Here is a 25,733-nt window from a genome sequence, read left to right on the forward strand (position 1 = left end):
TCCACATCCCCATCTACCTTTTTGACATTGCCACCCTTTGGTTATTAGGCTCTAAATTCTACATTTGAGTTAGGCGTTTGAAAATCAATGGAAACCCAGGATTCATGACTATAAAAACAGTCTCCCTAAATAACAAAACTATCCATCCATGTGAAATATTTATCAGACAGACAAGGGTCCAGATTTTACCAGCTAAATATTTTATTCAAATTGCAACACAAAGATCATACAAATAAATAAATTCTGCATGAATTTATTCCTATTAATGCACAATGAAAAGCTAGTCCCAGGATCATTATGTACTTATTACAGGGATAGGTAATTGTACACAGAAGTTCTCCAAACTGTGAGGGAGGGTAAGAGAATACGCTGTCCCCTCCTCTACATTTGAGTTACACGTGGCCATTTACCATTTAACAAAGAATCCAGGAATAGCCATGAGAAATAGATGTTCTGTAAAAACTAACAGAGCTAATTAAGAAGAAAACATCCTGAATTAAAGGAACTACAGACACACCAAAGAACAGTGATGAGAAGTGGTCCTCTTTATGTGGAACTAACTGAGGTCATAATTATAAAGCTGAATCTAGGGCATTTTGAGGCCAAAAATGACTCTAAAAAATGAAATACAAATATATGTATATTTATTTATTTCATATTTTTCACTTCAAAAGGCCCTTCTCTGAAAAAAAAATTATTTGACAGAAGTAATTCACTAAGGAAGATTGATGATGACTTGAACTCGCCAGTAGATGACTAGAAATAGAAAAAAACATTGAAGTGTGCTTTTTGTAGGAGAGCTCTATTTGTGGAACAGAAGACAAAGAACTTTTCAAAGCCAGATTTAGAGATTTCTTCTAGAAGACACACTGGCTAAACCTACATATGGCATTAGAAGAAAGTGAGAGAAGCTTAATTATAGGCTATAACAAAAACATGAGTGGTCTTTCCTGAGCTCATACTTAGCTTTACCTGTGGGAGGCTCTTAAAGAAGCACATGGTCAAGCTTATCCCTTAGGAATAAGAACCATCTCTTGTATCTACTTCACTGGTCCTGCATTTAAAGACATCTTCCACATCAAACTTTGTCTAAGCTTTTTAGATAAATTATTTTTCTAGCATACAATTTATCTGCCAATTTATACAGAATAAATTATAGAGTATAAATCTTTAGAGTATAAATGTGGTTCAAAAATATTTTCCATTGGAAGATTTCTTTCTCCTCAAGCCCTGATGAGCAGACACATAATTGCTGAGCCTAAAAATCTAATAGCCAATGGCTATAATTTAAGGGAAAACATGTCTCAGCTCTGCAAAGGATAATTCCCCCCTAGTGACACTACCAGAAATCAGAATAGCAAAAATTGAAAGCCAATATTAATGAAAGACCCACACAGTCCCCAACGTAAGTTAATTCCACAGCATATAATAAATGTATAACTACAGTTAAACATTAAAGCTGATTTACACCTAATGTCAGAAACAGCCAACCAGTGCAGGGTACTTTCTTCCGGACCCACTAAACGTTCTGAACCACTCTACTGGTTCCTTTCAATGATAAAACCTCAAATTTGCATTAAACAGTTGATAACAAAATAAAGGGACCCACCTCACTCTGCATCTTCTGAGCCTCCTTTGAAGCTTGATATGATGGTGTCTCCACAAATTCAAGCATTGATTTCCCCTTGTTTTTCTCATACTCTTCTTTGTACTTAACCTTGATTGAAAAACAACAGTATAAAAGGCACATAAAGCTCACAAGCCCTTACACAAATAGAGCGAAGTCAAATAAATATATGTGCAAAACCAATCACCCTATTTTCTAAAATCACATTCTTCTGGCCATTTAGGTTGATGACTGGGTTCTCTGTGGTTAATGATATACAATGAAAGTAAACAGGTAATATATTAAAAATTTAAGGGATAAAAATGATTTAGAACTAAATAATGTAGTTCTAGGACTTGTATAAGTAGTTAGACAGCTGGGATATATAGATATGTATCATATACGTGGGGTTACATATGTCTACACACACGTTATACACACAGGTATAGGTACATATATATATAGAGAGAGACAAAGAGACAGAGAGCCTGAGACAGAGAAAAAAGGAGAGAGAAAGAGAGAGAGAGAGAGAGAGAGAGAGATCCCCATGGTAACTTTCAATGCCTAGCAGTAAATCATGAACAAGAAAAACATAGCTGTGATTCTCTCTTTCTGACAAAGGAAAGATAGCGTTCTTTGGGACTGCTGAATTTTTCCGTAGACACTGAGTGAAACACACACAGAGCTTTTATGTGACTTCTTTCAGTTTCACTAAGCATTATTTAATAATATCATAACATGAATTATTTATTTCAGTTACAACCAATCCCCATCTTATTTCGGTTTATAAAACGATCAATATTTTCTATCTCCTAAAAACAAAAACTAGAATTATATTCTGTAAACTGTCAGAGTGGTTGGCTTTTTTAGCAATATACCTTTTAAAATTAAATTCACAGAAAAGTTTTGATCATGATTCATTTCATTCAGAAATGTATTTTCATTAAAATCCTTAGGTTTAATAGTTACTTATGAAATTGGTTCTTAAGTTGTATTATAATAATAATTTTAATGGTAATTAAATCCAAAAGAAGAACCTTTTCAAAACTTAGAACTTTGTGGTGGCAGGAAATATAACAAATTTTAGAATTCCTATTTTTAGGAATACTTTTGTTTTAGAGAAGTATAATAGAATGATCGATGGGAGTGTGTGAAGTATAATAACACATTATGTTAGGATAAAATTTTGTGGGGAAAATGAAATAAAAGTAAGAACAGAAGAGAAAAACACATACATTTCCAAACCTTAAAGGAGAGCTGGTTTGTATATTTTTTTAATAAATGAAGGTGGATATCAAATCATTATGGAATTTATGTTCCATGGGATACATTTAAAAGACTGATATAAAATTTTATCTTAATAGATGCTGGAAATAACATCTTTTGCAACCATTGAAATTCAGAACCAAAAAGAAGTTATCAACTTTAAAGTGTTCAAGAAAAAAGATATTTTTAAAGATTTCTTTCAGAGTACATAGAATTTCCTAGTCAAAAGAAACATTAACGTAGAATACACTGGTAAGATAGTTGTTCCTTTTTAATATACTTATAATTGAACTGAGAAATTATAATGAACTTTGTGCCTGGAAAATTACTTTTGCAGCTCAAAATGACAAATCAGTACACTATAAAATTGAAATTATGAGATATGATCATCATTTAATTAATTAACTCATATATTGTAAGTTTTAACGTGTGTATAGTAACTACAATATTATGAAATGCCTGCATATGAAACATGGTTCAAGCTTCCCCGGCCCAATAAATATAGAGAGCGTAGTGTTTGAGATTTTTTTCACGACGCACATTCCTTCCAGCAGTTGCCCATTCTCGGCCCGGGTGCCCGGCAGTGAGTGTTACAGGGCCTGGGCTGGGGAAGGTCGCATACCTGACTCTGGAGCACGGCATTGCCTTTATGGTGCAGGTGTTCCACAGCGCCCGTGTCAAAGTGATACATGCCTTTGTTTTCCTCAAAAAGCTTTCTATACTCCCGCTAAAATAGAGAACATGAAAATAAAGTCAGAATAAAAGAGGCTGATGAGAGCAACTAACACTTAGGAACGCAAACTGAAAAATGCAAGCCAACAAGAACTGCAAAGCTACCACCAGGTTCCCATGGCTGGTTGTACAGATTTCTGACCCTGCGCTAAACTGACGATGCAAGACAGACCAGCTCTAGGTGGTCAATGTGAACAGCATCTAAAACGCTCAAGAGAAGCAAAGGACAACTGGCTGTAAACACAATGTAAAAGATATTTGCGACACTGAGGAGTGACAACAGAAAACCCGTGACTTGTGTGAACAGGCAAAGTGGGCAAAGTAAAGGCAGCTTGTCCTGACCTTATTCTAGAACAGAAATGTATTTAACTTCATCTACAAGAAGAGAAGGAAAGAAAAGAAGAAAGAACATAGGAACGGAAAGCTGGAGTCAGGAAAGAAAAATAAGTTGTATACAACAGTTCAGCCCTGAGAAAGATTGGGGTTCATAAGGAAAATGAGAGGGTGAGAAATAATTCAACTAATTTTCCTAAAGGGAGAGGGTAGGAGGTGCCTGGAAGAGAAACTGAGGAATCTGGGTATGGTTGGTTGCATTTTTAAGGTGAAGAAATTGGATTAAGACATTATTTAGATATACAGGCAAAAAGGTGAATTTGGGGCCTCCCTGGTGGCACAGTTGTTGAGAATCCGCCTGTCAATGCAGGGGACACGGGTTCGAGCCCTGGTCTGGGAAGATGCCACATGCGGCGGAGCGGCTAAGCCCGTGAACCACAATTACTGAGCCTGTGCTCTAGAGACCACGAGCCCCAACTACTGAAACCGGTGCACCTAGAGCCCATGCTCCGCAACGGGAGAAGCCACCGCAATGAGAAGCCCGCACACCGCAAGGAAGAGTGACCCCTGCTCGCCACAACTAGAGAAAGCCTGTGCACAACAACGAAGACCCAACGCAGCCAAAAATAAATAAATAAAATAAATATATTTATTTTTTTTTTTTAAAAAAAGGTGAATTTGGAAGAGACCAGAATGGATAAGGATGCCAAATTTGGCAAGTGTAGGACTCTAAATACAACAGGCAGCAATAAGACAAAGATTGCTTCCTGATTTTTATCACTGGATATTGGACACTTAGTTATTTTGCCTTATTTGGAAGAGACTTTTAGAGGTGAATGGTAACTCTCAAAGACTCACGTCTACAGAGATTTAAGCTAAAGTTTGTTGCTCCTAACACAGTGAGGATTTCAGTGAAAATGGCCGTTTTGTGTAGAGTGGAGGGAGAGGTAAGCAGCATTTGAAAGGGAGCAGGAAAGAGCTCGGACATTTGGGTCTTAGGAGATGCTCCAGTGATCTGACAGTGAAGCAGGAAGAAGGCCCAGTGCCAGGGACGGGAAGGACGGAAGGTCCAAGTGGCCTACACGTGAAAACTGCTTTCCCTGGGGATGCAGCAATGGTTCCCAGAGGCATTTTCAGCCAATTAGGGAACTAGGACATGTGTCTCCCAAAACTCTAACCAGAATACATTACGGAGGATAGCACCCCCAGGAAGCTCATGAAAATGTTCACATAGTACATCTTGACACAAGAGAGCAAGCTCTAAATATATTAGAGATGTTATAATTTGATTACAAATTATTTCATAATATATATTTATAAAAGAGTTATGAACTGAATGTAACAAGCTAGGATACATTCCATTACTAAGTTAAAATCCAGAACTAATAAAGTGTGGGATAACGGGTATATACTGAGAAAAGGTCAAAAACCACTGTCCCTAACTCAATGATCTATTGTAGTTACAGAGAATTTCAGAAACTCCTATTTTAAAACCAAAACAAAACCACCCTATCTGAACTAAGATCTGCAAAAGATTACCAATACTTGCTTTTTCTTATGTAATAGTCTCTGTTGCCTCCTAGTGGGAATTACACAGAGTAACACACAATATATATTTTTAATTTATGCAGTTATAAAAGAAACTGAAAGCTAATACAGCTCTATTTTCCAAAGGAAAATGTTCTCTCAAAAATTTAATCAGTATGGCTGTACAAACTCACAAGGCACTAATTTTACTCTACACACTACAATTTTTAAAATTATGATTTATATCAAAGACATTCAGAGGTCTTTAAAAAAACAGCCATTTATAACAAACTGACAACTAATTCTGGCAGGATGTCTGTTTAAGCATTCCCTTACTCAATCTTTTAATAAAATTAAGTTGCCTTTATAAATCAACAAAATCCCAATTCTCTTTACATTAAAATTTAAAAGAAGGCAATTCTGATGTACAATAAATTCGAGCCAGTGTAACATTGTGCAACTTTAATAAGTAGAAACTTCAGAGTGACACCTTTTTTGGCTCAAACTTTCTCCTCCATGAAGTAACCGTTCAGTCACAATTCTATGACTGAAGGGGAAAAAAAATCTATAATTCAGGCAAAAGCAACCTGAATGAAGGTTTAAACTTTATAAGTGGTATATAAAACAAGTGGAATATACAAATTTGGTGGGTTTTCTCTGTTGAAGAGAAAATAGAAACAATTACTATTATTGCTTTTTACCACTATTATAAGATAAAGGTCAATATTTTTTAAAAGAAATATTACCTATGAGTGGCATGCCTTTTTCCTAGCTACCAAATTTTTGAATTACCACCATGATATTTTTGTTGGCTTATTTACACATGAAACCTTGTGTCCTAAGGAAATTTAACCCAAATAGGGATGAGAAAGAGTCCCAGGTCAAATGCTACTGCAATGATCAAACTGGATGAGCAAAGACTAAACATGAAGAAAGCAGAGGCTCAGAGCACAGAAACATACTGAGTTTTAGAAGCATACCTATGAGTCGTGGCAGAAAATGTATAACTGAAACAGAGCCACTCAAGGAACCGAGGCATGTGTGCAGAGGAGGTGGGGATAAGCATTGATTGAAATGGCAGCACAGCATGAATTAAGCATCCAGGGACTGAGTCTAATTCTGTGCCTGACCCAATCTTCATCCCTGCTCAACAGACAGGAAAGAATAATGGACTGCTTTTCCTCCAGAGACCAGAGATAATTAATTAAGTAAGTAATCTCCGTGAATACAAATTATTTACACGCAGATTACATTTCAAGAAGAAAAGAGGATTACAAAGTAATGAACAGAAGTTTCAATATATCAAAGCCAAGTGTAGACATTTTAAACCTGAACTGAAGCTGTTATCTCATTATTTAATGGTTTGGGAACCAGGTTTTTGTTTGTTTGTTTGTTTGTTTGTTTTTTGTGGTACGCAGGCCTCTCACTGTTGTGGCCTCTCCCGTTGCAGAGCACAGGCTCCGGACGCACAGGCTCAGCGGCCATGGCTCACGGGCCCAGCCGCTCCTTGGCACGTGGGATCTTCCCGGACGGGGGCACGAACCCGCGTCCCCCGCATCGGCAGGCGGACTCTCAGACACAGCGCCACCAGGGAAGCCCAAGAACCAGGTTTTGACTACAGATTTTTCTCATGCATGACCGTGGGTACATCTCTTGAAGATGACTGTTTTCGCTTTTTCACATTCTTTGCCAACATATCAATACTTTGCCATCAAATCTGTGCCTGATCCAAAGCAGATATATGATAAATTTGGATAATTTTTCAGTAATTATTAAAATAGGCACAGAAATAACCTGAAGTCAGATTAGAGTTCATCATCACCGTGGGCCATTCTGAGATGTAGGAAATACAGGCACAGGTGAGCCGGGTTCATCAGGAATGAGAGCCGGGGAAGTCAGGGTTCAGATGCACTGCGTGCTAGAAACAGCATGTAAGAGGTGAGCTCTGATGGAATGAACCACTTGGCGGTGGACACAGATATTTTCATCAGGACATGAGGAAACCACCCTCTCCTCCCAGTTGTGTTGAAGAAAACATCGAAACCTTCACAAGAGTAAAAGTATAGCATCAACACAAACACCCTTGAAATTTATTTTTAGAGAAGATATAATTTAGACTAAGATAACTTTTATGCTACCGACTGAATACCAGACACCCTGCTCTGGCCTGTACAAAATAAAAGTTCCCTGACTTAAGAACCTGACCTCCAAGTGGCTTCAATCTACTACAGACAAAGAAAGCAGAAGGAGAAAGACAGAAAGGACGCTGGTACAAACATTTGGAAGGGTAGCTGTTCAACAAGAAGGTTTGTATTCAAGAGATATTAAAGAGCTAGCTTTGTAAAGCGACAGCCTGGGTGGGACTTAAGCGAGACACTACTTTTCATTAAGTGAGTTACTGAGGGAGGAGTGAAAGCCGGGCTCGCCTAAGGAAAGCAGGTGCGCTCACGAGCACTGCAGACACATCGGCTCCAGAGACTCACACGCCTACAGCTGTCAACAAACGACCACTTACTCCGCTGAGCATTTTGCTGGCTTTCAAAGCATGGTTTAAAAACAAGTTTGGGAGATCTGAAACTGGATCATGCATATTTTGAATGTCTTTCTTGTACTTCACCTAGGAAAATAACATGGAACAAAATACCATCTAGGAGAAGAAAATATTACGCTTTTGCATTATGGCCATTATTATTTTAAACACAACAAAAGTATTATTTAATGGGAAATTGACATATGAATTTACAAGGAACCACTAGGTGGTGCTCATTTACTACGGAATGAATAAAAGAAAACTACAGGGACTTGAAAATATTTTTTTAACTCCTTTTGTTTACGTGGTCAGAATCAAGTAACTTTAACAGAAATTTTGCTTTCAAAAAATAAAGAAAATAGACACTTTACTCTTTAGAAATTACCACCATCTTTCAGTTATATTTTGTGTCTATTTAAGAGCTTCTGGCAGTTTTCATCCTATTACTATATAGAATGTTTCTTTTCTCTTTAATCAGCTGCTTTGGAAACATAATAATAATAAAATGTTAATAATAGAAAACATCAAGCACTTACTGTGTAAGTAAGTAAACAAGTAAAAACTTTTCTGTTTAAACACTTTATATGTATTAAGTAATCTCCACATCCTAGTAGGTAAATACTTTAAATATCCCCATTTTACAGATGAGGAAACTGAGGCACAAAGATGAAAGCATAATATTAAGTGGTGGAGCAAGATTCAAATCCAGGCAATTGATTCTAAACCTTGACCTTTCAGTACTGTGCTCAAGGTTCCTTTAAGTATATCCCAACTCTATTTGCTTTATGTTTGTACACACACAAAAAAAATCAAATAAGAAAAATAAATCATTATGATATTCCCAAAGGTCCTAAAAGACAGAAACACCTATTTCAATTGCTGGTAAAAAAGCTGGCTAATGAACACAAATTACAATACCTTCTAAACATTAATGAAAATAAAATATACCAAGTCCCAAGGATATGACAGGAGTTGAAAGGTTTAAATGCTCTAACAAAGCAACAGTTCAACAATAGTCAAACTTAACATTTAAAAAGGTACTCTATACATCATTCAATTATAGCAAAATAATTGATGTTTTCCATGTTTCTTTTTTTATACTCTTCCTAATTCTAATAAAAAAATTAAGACATCTTTTCTTATAAATTGAAACTTTATTTTTAAAGCTATGAAATGAAAACAAAACTTACGAAGAGGTATTTCACAGAATTTACATAAGGGATAAGAAAGAAATTGTAAGCCATCTCAAGTACAATTTCTGGAAATTTCCTTATGATAAACTACTATGCACCAGGTATACTTTACAATATGCACAATTTCATGCATAATTACATGAGTTAACTATTGTCATAATCACTAATTTATGATACTATACACTACTTTTCTGAAAACCTATATAATCTACTTCTATTCTTGATCAGCTATAATAGTTTTATTAGCAATATTGTTCCTACTTATTAATTAATTAGTAATCAGTAACCATTAATAGTAAATTACAATATGAAATTTTTCTCAGAAAAGCTTCAAGAAAATATGCTTCAGCTTTTTCTAAAATTATTTGGAAATTACATGATCTTGATTAAGTATCACAAGTACCACACAGCCAAGTCGGACAAAACAAGAATCAAAATATACTGAAAATAATCTTCTGTGAATTACAAGTCACCAGGCAGAAAGTAACTTACATTACTTGCCAGGACAGTGGCCAGCTGACTTTGCCTAAAAGAAGCACTTTCAAGAGGATTGTAATGATGTTTCTTATCCTTCATTTCATTATCAAATTTTTCTTTGTATTTAACCTTCATAAAAGAAATAAAAAGGATAAAGTAAATAGCACATTTACCTTTAAGCTTTCAAAGTAACACGTTTGATTTTTAATTAGATCAGATAAAAGCTACCTTAAAAATGTATGATAGCAAAAGTTTAAATTCCTGGTATTTCCCCCCACCCACCCCACCCACCCCCGTATAAAGCTTAATCAGGCATAAAGGGGTTTTTTTAAATTAAAAAACACCTCTACTTGAACATGGATCATAAATGCAATTAGGCATGAACTCAAATCCTATTAACAAGAATTATATACTAAAATCTGGGGATTTTTACATGTCAGTTTCCACTTCTGCACTCCTAACATTTATGATCAGTTAGAAATCAAGACCACAAATGTCTTAACATCTACCACATTTAGAAAATGGGTCCTAAATCTCAGAATTTGAATATTAATTTTCCTAAAAGAATTATTCCAAATGTAGGACATAGCTCATACCATGGTTTTTCTCATCATTTCCCATTTGTTCAAAACCTCATTGTTAGGGATTACATTTTCTGAAACATCCTGGGTCTATTTAATGTCACTTTTCATTTCTCTGCTTTAACTCCACAATTGTATTCAGCGTCAGAACCATCTTCAATCTTCACTGTGGATTTTTTTTTTTAAGTAGTCTTAAGACAACCAAAAGAAGGATTATCAACTTATCATGTAGAACTATATTTTTCTCCATGAATAGAGAAATATGTGAATGTACGTTATGATAACTAATTAGAATATATATACAAATTCTTTACAAAAATAAAACAAAAATAGCAAGTCTCATTTCACATCCACTTTTATTCCTGTAGGCAGGAAAGGATGCACAAATCTTAAAAAGCAAAAGTAAGCTCTTTTGTCTTCTTGTAATATTTTTATTATATAATGATTCTTACACTATTTTGTTTTCTTACAACATTCAGAATGCACCTTTATTCTACATCCTAAGCTCTGCCTTGCAGAAACCTTTACAAGAAAGCAGTTTGGGAATGGCTCATGTTACCTCTTTTAATCTAGTGTGTATTGGGTGATGGTCTCCCTTCAGGGACACATGCCGCGTAGCTACCAGTGGGAGCTTGTGAAAACCCTGGCGGGAACGCACTTGGAAAATATGTCAAGATGGTTCACAGGGCACATTTTCTGTTGCAGCTCCATTTGCTAATAATAACTTTTGATACTCAGTTTACCGTATGAATTCAAGCAGAATCTCGTTTATTCTAATTAACAGGCAAGGTCTCCCTAAAACAAAAACTTTGATTTTTAGAAAATTATTTTATCTTGAAATCAGGGCCAACATCACCAATGGAATAAATTTAGACCTCCTTTACTACCTTCCGCAGTAGCGGGCACCAAAGCCAAGACTCTCCCTACCTGGTCCTCCCCTAAACACACAACGCCCCTCCCTCAGCACGCCTCTGCTGTCGCATTTTTCACAGTATTCTTATCTGTGTTTTTGTCTCTTCTAGGTTTTAGTGCCTGAAAGGTATTCACTTAATGATGATAGTAGATTCTCTGAACTGACTTCCCCTAGAATGGGACTCCCGATGCAGCCAGATTCACCAACACTTTCCACCTACTGAGGAAAACAGGCTGCCCGATGCACAGTGCCGCAAACACTCTCAGCTGGTAGCTGTTTCCGTCTAATCAACGGATGCTGCTACGTAACGTGGGCTTGCACCATTTCCTGCCAGTTATTCGCAGTTCCCAACCTCAGGCACCGTGAGCATCTTAGTTATGTATTAGCTAAAAGGCAAAAACTTGAGCACCGAGAGCCCACCATACTGTCTTTGTACCCACCCCCGGGGGGTTCCCAGCACAGCTATCCTAAGCCCAGAGGCAACTTGGAAGGAAGTGTTACTTGGAAATTAACCTGACACATTCTCATCTGTTATATAACCTGGCAGCATTTACTCTTTCCAAGTAAATGCATAATTTCTGAAAGACAGGAATCAATCTACATTGTCATGATTCCTTCCTTCCTCTCTCTATTCACTAAACGTTGAGCCTGCACTGGGTTCCTACTCTGAGTTAGCATGAGTTCCTACCTGAGGTTTGGGAATGCTGCGGTGACCCAGACATACTCCATCAGGCCTGGAGTCAGTAACCTCTTCCAAAAGCAAATCTGAGTGAGTCACATACATGCTTAAACTCACTTCTTATTGGGCTTAGCATGAAGACCAGGATCCCAGACATGGCTACAAGGTTCAGGGGGACCTGGCATTCCCAGCTCTCCAATCTCCCCTTTAATGTCTGTCCTCTGGCCATCCTCGTGCTCTGAAGTTCCTTGAACCTGCTGCACGTGCCCCTCTCTGGCCTTCCGTATGCTGTCCCCTCTGTGTCAGATTAATTTCCAAGTCACACCCCCTTCCGTGTTGTGTCTGCTCCTGGTGTAACTGTGCCGCCAACTACAGGGGGTACAAAGGCTCTCCGTCTGATGGGCTCTCCGTGCTCAAGGATGATACGACCTATTTTTGCCATTTAGCTAATACATAACTAAGACACTCACGATGTCTGAGGTTGAAGAATATGATTAATTGAAAGAAAACTTGATGCCAGCCAGCACGGCTCAGCTGGATTAATTGATTAGATTTAAATACTTCAATACAAACAGAACCCTGCATTTTTTCACCTGATGTTTTACAAGACACACTTTTAGTAATACTAACCTATTATTAAAGGTGGGTTTTCCCTGGAAATATAAGATTAGACTATTTTCTAAGTTTTGGACATATATGAATTAACTGTGTATGTCTGCTCTCCCATCAGACAGTGAGCAAGAAATAGATTTTTATTCCTTTTTGTATCCCTAGTGCCTGACACAGTGCTTTGAATGGATTTGGCACTTAATATATGTTTATTAAAGAAACATAAATTAAAGAGAAAATGATAAGCAATCAACTCTCTATTAGGACTCAGAATGAGTCATACCCCGAGGCAGGTGTTGGAACTATATCTAATACTTCTCTAATTTCCCAAGTCTGTCCTCCAACACACACCCTCCACAGTCATTGATAAATTGGTTTGAACAACATCCTATTAGGAAGAAAAAAATGCAAAAGGAAATGAAAAACAATAGATATAAAAATAACATTTTGCATCTGTATCATACTTTATAGTTCCTGCCAGACTTTTACTCATTCATTCATTCAAGAATTATTTATCTAACGCATACTCTACATCACTTACTAGGCTGAAGAGTTCCATACTGAAGAGATTTGGGAATCGGGCGGTAACTGTCTTCAAACATTTGCAAAAACAGAAAAATAGCATTTGTTCTACTACAAAAGGTAAAGCTAGTATTGATAGGTAGAAGCTGTAGCCAATGAGATTTCTGCTGGTTATAAGGAAAATGTTCTATCAGCTGAGCTGTCCACCAGTGGAACAGCTTTCCTGTTCTGTCTTCCCCTTCTGCTTTCCTGCTCAAATCACCGCTCCTTACCTCCTCCCAATGTCCACCTGAATAATCTCTACACATCTTGCATCTGCCCAAGTGTAACTACTTTCTGAAAGCCCTCTCTGACCTTCTAAACTGTAATATTTACGGTGGATGTATTTTTGAAGCACCCCAGATTTACCTGGTCACTCATCACACATTGCTGCAATTATCTGCAAAACCGTCTCTGGAGGTGGTCTTCCCCATTAGACTCGAAGCTTGGTGAAGGCATGGGCTGTGTATCTGTTCTGTTCACCCTTGAAAATCTAACCCCACGTACAGTGTCTGGCGTGTAATATCTGGTTCAGTAACTGTTTTGTTTGAATGAATAAGTGGATGGATTACATTGAGAAGGGATTCTTTCATTGAAGAGCAGGACCAGGTGACTTTCACGGTGTCTCCAAATTTTGCAATAGCCTTGTAATAGATTTTTATGAGAACTTTATTCTTAAAGATTCCTACCACTGTTATGCACTGGGCTACACACCTTAAAATTTGAATTTTAAAATGCTGTCTAACCTTTCCAGGTTATTTCTGTAGCATGAGATTAATTATTTAAAGTATATCTGTCATTCATGTACTTCTAATGAGTTTAATAATAAGCGAAGTGTTGGGAAATTCATCTTATTTTAACCTTCAGAACTCTGTGTGGTCTGATTTAAAAGATATCTAAAGAACAAAAATGCAAGAGTTTCCCTCATTAATTAACCAGAAAGTAAAATAACTGAATTACATAAAAAATATATTTACCAGACACTGATACCAACTGTTTCTTATCTTGCTGTAAGGTTTGCACATAAATGAACTAAGAAAATAGCCAAATAGTTCGGTCCGCTCACTGGCTCACCCACTAGCTTCACAATCACACCGCACGTTCTCTCCTATTTCCCACCCACGCTCATGCACACTCGCTTCTGCTAAGGGATCAGGGCAATGCTTTCCTTGCATTATAATGGGCGACTCAACCGTGAAACACAAAGTATCTTCCTTCCAGTTTTAAGACCATTTGAGACAAGAGGAAATAGGTGTTGGGTGACTTTGCTATGGTTTTATGGCACAATGTTACCCCTTCCTTATACATAAATCAATCACTGGGAACAAATGAAAAGATATACCTATGACGGATTTTATTCACATTGTGAATATCATATCTAAGAGTTAGTGACTGCCAACTTCTAAAAAAATATAGGCTAGGTATATGGGATGAAACTCCTGAAAGTTTTATAAAGAATTTTAACAGACTTAGCAGAACTTTCAGAGGGACACGCTACAAAAAAACACTAGAACCGCTCAACCGCGATGACAGAACGTAACCTAGTTCCTCATAACTGCATCTGCACAGGGCTGTGTCTCAATAGTCAAAGCCTGACTTCCAATCTCAGTAGTTCAAAGCTTTCAGCACGAGGAGTGCTGGGCTTGGTGACATCACCTATGGCTCCGTTTCACAAAGTGCCAGAAAAGCAGAAAGAAAGCAGACCCTGAACGAAAGCTTTTCATCATAGTCATAGAAACATACGCTAGGAGAGAAGTGGAAAATTGGATAAGTGCACTTAATTATCAGTGAAAATGAAGAGTAAACAACAACACAATGCTACACATCCATGGGCATCAACTCCCTCCAATTTTGGATGAAACTGAACTAAGAGCTGTTGAGGAAGAGAGTAAAAACAGATTTTTATGTAGAATTCATCATAAAATCCATGTGTTTAAGTCGGAATTTTACCCCAAATATACTCTGCCCTTATTTTCATAATAAAATAATACCTTACTGACTTTGAACCAAATGTGAATGATCTAGAGAAATTTGTTTAATCAGTCTCTATGTAGTTCTTGAAAGCCTAATCTGTGCCATTAACGCCATTAAACCCTGTCCCCACAGAGCCTGCTGAGTGGTAGTGAACAGATGTTTAAAACACACACATATACGTTTATATGACTAATATACATTGTTTTAAGAACTATAAAGAAAAACAGAATAAAGGGGAAAAGAGCAATATAATTTAAATCGGCAAGTCAAAGACATGACATTTAAGCCAAAGGTTGGGTGGAAGGAGGTTGGAAGGGAGAGTGCTTGCCCAGAAGGGAGAATGGGAGAGTCTCCAAACCAGTTCATACCCCTTTACAATTTAAGGACAATACTTATTATTAAATTTTAACATCAACCTAGTTAGTCATGTTTAGGTTTAAAACCCTCTCTTACCAATACATCAAATGCAATTTTAGAAGAAACACTAATTACCATAAACATAAAATTTTCTTTGATATTATAAAACTAAAGGAATTCCATTCATCACATAGACAAATTCCAATTCATAAATTAAGATGATCTATGAATATGAAAACAAAATAACCACTCTTAGAATAATTTTTTTAAGATGATGACTTCAATAATTACTGCCCTAATATTTGAGATACTTATAAATACACCCATCTCTTTATCTTAGCACATGAGATTTCACTTTCATTTTTCACTGATTTTCTTTTAATTACTTGACCATAATTTTATGTGCCTCCTAGACTTTACAACTATGGGAGCAAGGCTATTGTACAAGTTAACATAGGAAGAGTTTTGTTTCCACTACTTTTTCCAGGTTCAATCCCACAGAGCTCAATTTCCAGGTAAAATGGGAGAATTGTGCCCTCTCGCTTTCTCTTTCTGTCTTTTCATCAGGGTGTCTTATCTCTCCAAACCATGGGCACTGCCCTGTCATCATCTTCCCTCTCACAAGCCAGGTGCTCTCTTACTTTTTCCGTTCTGCATCTTACATCCTGCCCCTAGCTTCCCAGCTTACTGCATTCCTAAATTATTCCCTTCTACGTACCTACTTGCCTTCGGGGGCTCCTATATTCACAATCTCATTAGCTTAGGAGCAAGAGACTACATGATCTCCAAAGTTGTCAATAAAAATTAGAAACTACACTTTCTGCCTTTATTTCTAGTCAATGCACCTGAAAATACAAATGAACATAGCAAGTTCATTCCGGAAGTCCTATATATTCATCTGCCCAGTTTTTCCCTTTTCTAATGAGTTTGTACACTGTGAGATCAACAAAAATGTCATAAAAAAACAAAGATGACAGACATAATGTAACTTGCAAATTACAATCTGCTTAGGCATCTGATAATTCAGTTATTAAATGATTTGAGGGTTTTTTTTTTAAGTCTGCCTAAGAACCCGGGTAGGGTTTCTATGGGTCAGTGTTTCTATGGGTCAGGCAGTGTTTTAAGCTGGTCACGGTAATTCATTTAATCCTCACAACAACCTGAAGAAGCAGTATTGCTGCCATGCCATTTTACGGGCCAGGAAACTGCAGATGGAGAAATTAAGCCATCTGTCCAAAGTCACTCAGTGAGCCAGCAGCAGGACCAGGAACTCACGGTCCAGGTCTACAGCCCACTTTCTTAATTACTCAGCCAAATTGTACTGCTTTTCTAGAATCTGCCGCTTCTCCTACACAACCGATAGGAACTCTTTGCCCCCAGAAAAGGCTGAAATTGTAAGAAGCCAGAAAATCTAAAGCGATACCGGAAGAGCTGCCAGGTCTGTGCCAATATCCCCTGCTCTTCAGTGAGTGTTATTTGGGTTGAGAAGAGCTTGAAGTCACGGCCCTTCTCAGGTCCTCCAAAGCTAAGAACATAGTAGACCTTCTCATTTTTTCAGATAGTATTTTATGTTCTTCAGTTAGATTTTACAGTTTTCCCCTTTTACATCTCTCCATTTTGAAGTATAATCGAATTAAGACTTTTGCAACTTGAGGAATGGACATTTTCCAAGTTGACAACACCATACATGCATAAAAATTACTGTTTGTTATCACTGACTTTGCAAATGTTACCTTTTTCCATTACAAGAGTTGTTAATTTTTATATAGTCAAGCATGTCTAACTATTATTTTATAGCTTCTGGTTCTCCAGTTTTAAGAAGAACTCTGTTATCCCTATGTGGTATATATAGTCTCTTGGATTTTCTTTTAAGGTTTAAAAAATTTTGTTTGGTTTACATTCACATCTTTAATCCATCTGGAATTCATTTTGTAAATGGTTTAAGATTCAGGTCCAATTTTATTTTTACCTAGATGGATGGTCAGTTATGTCAGCACTGTTTATTAACTAATACAACTTTTTCCCACTGACTTAAACCAACACTTTTATCATATATTAAATTCTTATACACATTGGAACCTATTTCAGGATTCCCTAGTCTAACCTACTGATTATTTTATCTCTTACTATATCAACCCCATATTGATTTAATTTCAGTGGTTTTATACTACGTTATGGTAACTCACAACTTAAGTTCTCTTTCACTGGTCTTCACTTTCATACTTTTAAAGGCTATTCTCAGGCATTTCCTTTCCATTCAAACTCTAAGATCATTTACCCATACTTCAAAAAAAACTGTTGGATTCTAATTGAAATTGCATGACATTTATATATTAATTTTGGGAAAATTGAAATTTTTATCTATTGAGATGTTCAGCCAAAAATATGGCACGTCTCTACACTTTTTCAGACCCTTTTTATGATTTCAATGTTCTCTTCATTTACATTACCTCTTTTTTACTTTGTGATTAAAGCATTTAAAAATTGAGAAAATTGCTATTTTTCTTACTACGTTAAAAGTTCTGTGTATGCGTGTATAGATAGAAATTTAATTATTCTTCTAATCTAATTGATATGACTATTGCCAAATTCTAGAAATCCTAGGAAATGTGACAACATGGCTGAACTCATAGAAAAAGGTTAGAATTTGAGCCAGGAGAAAAGAAAACTTAGTTTTATGCTTAAAATTGGACTTATTTTATTCCTTACTGAAATTTACAATTATTGTAATCCTGTCTGACATGGTTACAGAAACATTATCGTTACATATTCTTGCAATTAAAGACATTACCTAAAGTAAAGTATCTTCCAGTGCTGCTAGAAACAAAATCTCTGAATAAAATCATTGTGGAATCATCACTAGATTCTTACTTGACTAGAAAGTTTAGAAGCTTCCACAGCATGTTCAAAATCTGGTCTTCCAATTACAGCGGGCTCTTTATTCATTACTCCTTGCCCTTTCTTGTATTCAGCCTAAAATGAATAAATAAGAGAATGTTGAATATTTCTACTTTCCAATGAAAAATTACATTGATAATAGCCAAAATAAAATTGACCCTCAGTCCATAAAAAATGTTCCTTACAACTCACCAAATACTAAAATGCTGACTGCTAAGAAGAAACTGATTTTATAAAAACAACTTTTTTGTAGTAAAATAATTACTAAGTTTGAGTCCATGAATCCAGTCATCGTCATCACTGTGTTTATGTTATCCAGGATAAATTTCTAGATAATTGAGACCCTGCATTCTGCATACAGATGTCTTCCGGCTTTGTTTAGTCTTAGGAACTGATCTAACCCTGTTTGGTTAACATGCAGTTGAATTTAGTAAATAATTAATGATTTTTTTAAGGTGAGTATAGCCTATGTTACTCAAATATTTGGTTCAAGTTAAGTAATCATTTTTAATCAGGATGTAAGGTATGTTTAAGTAACATGGTATTAACCAAGAAGGATGTCTTAGGGAAGATAAAAACAGCCATGATGTATAGGAAATATGAATGGGTAAATGCTGACCAAAGAGAACCTGCACAATTAACAGCAACAAGATGGAAACAAGGCCAAGTGAAGTTCTTTGGGACAAGGTGAGAGATAAAATGGGACCAGACGAATGACAAACTTGATTCTCAGGCTCAGACATTTGAATGTTATCTTATGCCTGAATAGTATTTATTTTTTTTAAAGCATGACAACAGAGCCATGGTCAAGTCCAGTTTGATCAGTTTCTGCACATATCCAAATAGTTTACATAGTGAAATGGATAATTCAGATGAAAAAATTGAGATGTCATTAATTCAGATTGATTACTTTCACTAACTAAATTAACCACCCAACAACCAAAGCCACTTTGTCTCCTGCAAAAATGAGAAATCAATTCTGCTCAAGAGAAGAAAGAGAGATTACATTGCTTATGATCTTGGAGATCTGTGTCGCCATCTTGATGTCTGGTCTGTCAAGCTCCGCATTGTACATGTGGGTGTCCTGCACATCTTTTCTGTAAAAAATCTGATCAAAGAGACAGTTTTGATTGAAAAAGAGAAAACAGAAATGAGTAGTTTCAATAGCTGCTAGCCTTAATGTCCATAACAATTTATCCTTGCCATAATCTTTTAAGAAAGCCACTGACCCTGTTTTTTTTTTTAATTTTTATGTGCAACATTTATTTGGATAACTATATTCTCTTTTTACTATGTTAATGCCTCACTAACATTACTGCATATGAACTGAATTTATACAACATAAAAAATATAATCCCAAGACATTGGCACAGAACCTATCTTATAAGATTTTACATGTACCATCCTTATAAGCATGTCATTCTGTGTAAGTGCATATGTGCATATTCACATACAGAATATCCTCACCAAGGGCTTTAAATTGTCTACCACACAGTCTTGACCCCCAGGGGATACAGGATAAGCTCCAGCACACGAATATGGAAAATCATTTCCTGGGGTCAGGGTATGTGAAACTCTGGAACTCTCCAGCTTTCACCCTCCCAACCATACCTTTCTCTTCCTTTTCTGATTGGACTCTTCAAATGCCCCTTATCTGGGAGGCCTAGTGATGGGTACTGATAGTTTTATTCTAGTAAATATCATTTCAATTACTTGATCCTCCAACAATAAAAGGATCCACATTAAGGAATATTCATCCTCTGAATACACATTAGATACAATCAAACCAAAGTGTGGAAAATAGAGATTTAAAGAGAAAAATATATATAAATTTTGCCAAACATACTTTAGATGACAGTGGTCATTTACATTAACTTGACTGACAAATGAGAGGAGAGACCAGAAGCCAACTCATATAATCCCTGATGGGCAAACAACTCACTGTCTATCTGCTTCTCTTATTTCCTGAGATCGGTCATGAGCTGAAGAAATATTTATTAATTTGCCAGATGGAGTTCTATATGGCAAATTCACCAGTGGATGGATAGTCAACTTGTCCATTACATTAGATTCTATTAAATTTATAATGCAAAGGGTGTAGTAACAGTCATTTTTAAAACCCATCTTCACTTTTTCAAGATGTAAAAGGTAGAACACAGAAATGTACAACTGAACATCTATACAAAATGCATAATTAATTGTATTTCTAATGTTGCCTGCAAGCTTTCTGCAATAGCATCATCTGGGGTACTTATTAAAATTTTTAGATTCCTGAGATCCATCCTCAATCCTCTGTAACAGAATTTTGGTAAATGGGGTGCAAGAATCTGCATTTTAATGAATTCCCCAGTTGACCACTATGAATCAGTGCTCTGGATAATATCAATGTATCTTGTTATTTTCCTTTCAACCTTACAGCGTTAAAAAAAATTTGTACATTTTTATTTCTTTCAAAATAATATCAAGTGTGAGAAATGATAATGCATTAAAACTTTCATAGGATCCCTAATGCATTATACGATTTTATTTCAATGAAGCATGTATATACACTTCTATTTAAGAGCTTGCACTGGGACTTCCCTGGTGGTCCAGTGGCTAAGGCTCCATGCTCCCAATGCAGAGGGTCCCGGTCAGGGAACCTAGATCCCACGAGCCACAACTAAGACCTGATGCAGCCAAATAAATAAATTAAAAAAAAAAAAAAAAAAAGAGCTTGCACTGGCCTCACCACCAACTACTTTTTAAACTATGTTTATAATCATGAACCTGTCTGACAAGTGAACACAGCTTAAATATCATTAGCATCATTTTGGCAAGAACATGTTTCCTTCACTACTTGCATTTTCATAGGCTTTACGTTAAGCAATTTTAAGTAGGTTTTGTGCACACCGGTAGCAAAAGAAACAAAAATAATCTGAAAACTGAGTTATTTTATTGGGTGAGTTTACAATCTTCGGGGATTTAAAATAAGCCAATTTTGACTGGTTTCAAAAAGCAACGCACTCATCTACAAATGGTGGCCAATCAACCTCAGCCTGCACCAAGGTCAACACAAACTGTGTAAATAAAAATGGACTCTCAGGTGAAAACACACCAAAATTATTACCCACCTACAAGACTGACTGTTTCTCAGTTACTACATTCATATGAAAGCCGTAGGGGGGAATGTCTTTTTGGTTAGAAAAGAATGAGAGTAAAAATGTAAACCCTTACTTTTTGAAAAGAGCTGCAACCTTTCAGAAATCTATGCTTTACATGGGTTACCTAATTATATGCTGTTCAGCCTAATGGCTGTGTGAAGAGAGGTGAACTGCACAAAGGCGGCGGGAGCGGGACAAAGAATAGGGCCCCATCATCCATGTAAATTGCAAATTAGAGGCCAGCATATGTGACTCAAAACAAATATTAAGAGTGACATGAGCTGCACATTCAAACAAGCGGACACCACAGAGCCACCCAGGAGAAAAGCCCAGGAGTCTGTCTCTACCGATCTCCCAGAATATCAAGGCTTGAGGTTACCCCACAGGAATGGGGGCTTACGCTGAGGGACACTGAGCTCCTGATTTTCGCTGCCTGCAAGGATGTCTGAACATCGGAAACAAGGCTACCCGAGCAGATTACTCATCTTTCTCCATCTAACCTGTTACTTAGGGCCAAGGGAAGCTCATCTGACATTTCTCAAATGTCTGCAACACGTGTTTGCTCCCTTCCTCAGGCCGTCACAACTGAGGAAGAATAAAAACGTTACAGTGGAAGAGAGGTTTGCCAGAGGAAGGGCAAAAGAAAAAAAAAAAAAAAAAAAAAAATATATATATATATATATACACACACACGCGCACGTACACTCTTTTTTTTTTCTGAATAATCCCAACCCTAAATGCTCACTGTGTTGGGACCACGACAGATGGGACCCCGTTCTCCAGGCAGTCTTCTCAAGACGAGATGGTGTTCTATAAAAAACTGCTTTGAATAAGAAGAAAGACAGAGATTCTTGAAAATCTCTGAAAATCTCTGAAAATTCCTGAAACTCAACTCAGGAGAGGTGCAGGCCTGAGGGTCAAGGACTGATTTTGCCTCGTTTTATTTAATGTTTTGTTCCCTATCGTATCCTCAGAGTAAGAGAATGAAAAAGAAGGCGGAGGGAGGAGAAGTGAAAGGGGGAGGGAAGAAAGAGGAGGAGGAGGAGAAATAATAATAATAACAGTAACCGTAATTGTCATTTTAGGCCATTTATTATGTACCAGCTACCATATTAAGGACTTAACATTCACTGTCTCACTCACACATTTCTTAAACGTATGACTATAACGATTTATATCCATTAAACCAAGTTCCCTTTATGACTCTTCTATTTCAAATTTTTTCTTAACTTTAAACTAGTTATTCTCACTAATGAACATTAGAATAATCCTAGTAAGTTCCATAGGAAACAAATGGAATTTTAATGGGCATTGCATTAAACCTACCAAACAATGTAGGGAAAAATGATATCTCAACAAGATTTCAGTCTGTTCACAGGAGAAGGTATATTTCTCCATTTCTTTAAATCTTTCATTTTAGCTTTCAGTGAAGTTTCATCCTTATCATCTATAGGTCCTATACAGGAAAATACAATCTTTATCATATTATTGTCACTTTTATAATTTATTTTGCACTCAAGATAAACTGCTTTATCTTTTTAGTAGTATATAATATTTTCGCAAAGACTAGTTATGGTTTCTTCCTCAGGAGCACCTAGAATATTACTGTACATGCTTGATCTCTTCCTCCCGCCTTTTTTTCCCCACTGAATTTACTTCCTTGCCCTTTCCCACATATCTGGGTCATTTTCCTAAATCATTCCTTTGTAGTGGACATGTGATCTGCCTAGCAGCATTATTTATTTGGAAACTGCCCCTCCCTCACTCCACGTGATCTAGTGGGGCCATCAAAAGCAGCCTTCCTGCCTAGTGACAGGAGTGGCCATGTGACAGGCTGTCCAATCAGATACCCCAACCCTTGGGAAACCATGATTAAATCGAGGGCAGACACATAACCAAGCAAGGCCAGAGTCATTGATGGATCCGAGGCTGGAGGAAAAAGAACCGCTGTCCTTTCCTTTGGGATCAGTTGCTGTGAGGATGATTTAATTTTGGAAACACCAGCCTTGAGACCACCTAGACAGAGTCTGTCTGCAAGTGAAGTCATACGGAAGCAAGCAGAGCCAAGAGATGGGAAGAGAAGGACAGTCCTCGTGACACCGTGGAGCCTCTGGAGCCAGTTATGCCTGAAGGTAGCTTGAATTTCCCAGTTACACACACCAATAAATTCTCATTTTTCACTTGAGCTAATACGACATGGATTTCTGTTACTGGACCTAGAAACTCCAAATGCAGCCTCCATTTCATATGTTTTTCTGCAGTTGTCAAATCTGTTCTTTAGTGCCTCCAATAAAGATTTTAATTTTATCACCTGAAACTAACACAATATTGCAAATCAACTACAGTTAAACTTTTTTAAAAAGACTTTAATTCTATCAAAATCTGTCATTGAATTTCTTCCTTATCTCACCACGTTCACTTTCTCCCTCAGCTTGTATTTTCATCTCATTTAATTGTCTTTTAATCTCAGCTTATTCTCCCCTTATAATCTTTCTACTCCTGTTTCATAAGGCCACATCTTTTGCATGTATCCTACAGTCATGCCGAGTGTCCCACGTGCTAGGTGCTGTTCTAAACACTTTAAACACATTAATTTCTTAAATCCTTGCTGTGCTCGATTGTCTGTACTCAGCTGGGCTCCATCAACACTCCCTCCCAAGGCTAGAACTAGTTATCCGGAATCCCCTTCCTTGTATCATTCTCGGTTGGACTTGGACAATAAGAGGAACTTTCAATTAGATATTGAAAATGGAAGTGAAATGGCTGCATTTATTCTTCAGGTACAGCCAGACACATTGAGCAAAGGATTCCCAGTGACTCTGCAGCAAGCTCTTCATGTTTAGACAACAGTGATTTGAGATTCTTTAATAGGTGAGTTAATAAACTAGAGAAAAGCAAAACCTCCACCATGATGGTCCATACAGTGAAATTCAAGCCCTTGGAGATGCAAAGATTGAGAGGTGAGGGATGGCAGGCAGGATGGAAGCCACAGACAGACACCTGTGAGGCTAAGGGCAATGTGAGCAGACAGACTAAAAGAAATCAAATCCAACTGGGCCCCGAACTCATTCATTCCCTTTGCTACTCTGGTGAAGGTTAAAATGATTCCTGGTGAGAAGAAACTAGACAAGATAGGTATATAGGACAGAAGTTAAGTAGTGTAAACTGTATTAGGTCATAATCTCAAAACATCAGTTCAGTCAGCTTTAAGAAATTCTTTTGTCATAAACTTTTTTCTTTAACATCTTTATTGGAGTATAATTGCTTTACAGTAGTGTGTTAGTTTCTGCTTTATAACAAAGTGAATCAGTTATACATACACATATGTTCCCATACCTCTTCCCTCTTGCATCTACCTCTCTCCCACCCTCCCTATCCCACCCCTCTAGGTCGTCACAAAGCACCGAACTGATCTCCCTGTGCTATGCGGCTGCTTCCCACTAGCTATCCACCCTACGTTTGATAGCGTATATATGTCCCTGCCACTCTCTCACATTGTCCCAGCTTACCCTTCCCCCTCCCCGTATCCTCAAGTCCATTCTTTAGTAGGTCTATGTTTTATTCCCATCCTACCCCTAGTCTCTGCATGACATTTTTTTCCCCTTAGATTCCATATATATGTGTTAGCATACGGTATTTGTTTTTCTCTTTCTGACTTACTTCACTCTGTATGACAGACTCTAGGTCCATCCACCTCACTACAAATAACTCCATTTCTTTGTATGGCTGAGGAAGATTCATTATATATATGTGCCACATCTTCTTTATCCATTCAACTGTCAATGGACACTTAAGTTGCTTCCATGCCTTGGCTGTCGTAGATAGAGCTGCAATGAACATTGTGGTACATGACTCTTTTTGAATTATGGTTTTCTCAGGGTATATGCCCAGTAGTGGGATTGCTGGGTCGTATGGTAGTTCTATTTGTAGTTTTTAAAGGAAACTTCATACTGTTTTCCATAGTGGCTGTATCAATTTACATTCCCACCAGCAGTGCAAGAGTGTTCCCCTTTCTCCACACCCTCTCCAGCATTTATTGCTTCTAGATTTTTTGATGATGGCCATTCTGACCGGTGTGAGATGCTACTTCATTGTAGTTTTGATTTTGCATTTCTCTAATGATTAATGATGTTGAGCATTCTTTCATGTGTTTGTTGGCTATCTGTATATCTCCTCTGGAGAAATGTCTATTTAGGTCTTCTGCCCATCTTTGGATTGGGTTGTTTGTTTTTTTGTTATTGAGCTGCATGAGCTGCTTGTAAATTTTGGAGATTAATCCTTTGTCAGTTGCTTCATTTGCAAATATTTTCTCCCATTCTGAGGGTTGTCTTTTGGTCTTGCTTATGGTTTCCTTTGT

General features: G+C 37.1%; 1 protein-coding gene across 14 annotated transcripts in view; it reads right to left on the reverse strand.

Annotated features, from left to right (window-relative positions):
• Positions 1 to 25,733, reverse strand: part of NEBL (nebulette) — a 353,899-nt gene that overhangs the window by 61,070 nt on the left and 267,096 nt on the right. For 10 of the 14 annotated variants that reach the window (XM_067030375.1, XM_067030380.1, XM_067030379.1 and 7 more), the window contains 6 exons: positions 19,243 to 19,344; positions 18,210 to 18,311; positions 9,680 to 9,793; positions 7,980 to 8,081; positions 3,495 to 3,599; positions 1,610 to 1,717 (listed from right to left, as the gene is read on the reverse strand). The exons of 3 other annotated variants lie outside the window; for them this stretch is intronic. In XM_067030375.1, the coding sequence (XP_066886476.1) occupies positions 1,610 to 1,717; positions 3,495 to 3,599; positions 7,980 to 8,081; positions 9,680 to 9,793; positions 18,210 to 18,311; positions 19,243 to 19,344 (633 nt within the window). The remainder of the gene's footprint in view (positions 1 to 1,609; positions 1,718 to 3,494; positions 3,600 to 7,979; positions 8,082 to 9,679; positions 9,794 to 18,209; positions 18,312 to 19,242; positions 19,345 to 25,733) is intronic. One more of the 14 variants, XM_067030377.1, reaches the window with a different exon arrangement.

The sequence above is a fragment of the Kogia breviceps genome, chromosome 3 (genome assembly GCF_026419965.1).
Source record: "Kogia breviceps isolate mKogBre1 chromosome 3, mKogBre1 haplotype 1, whole genome shotgun sequence".
Lineage (NCBI taxonomy): Eukaryota > Metazoa > Chordata > Mammalia > Artiodactyla > Physeteridae > Kogia > Kogia breviceps.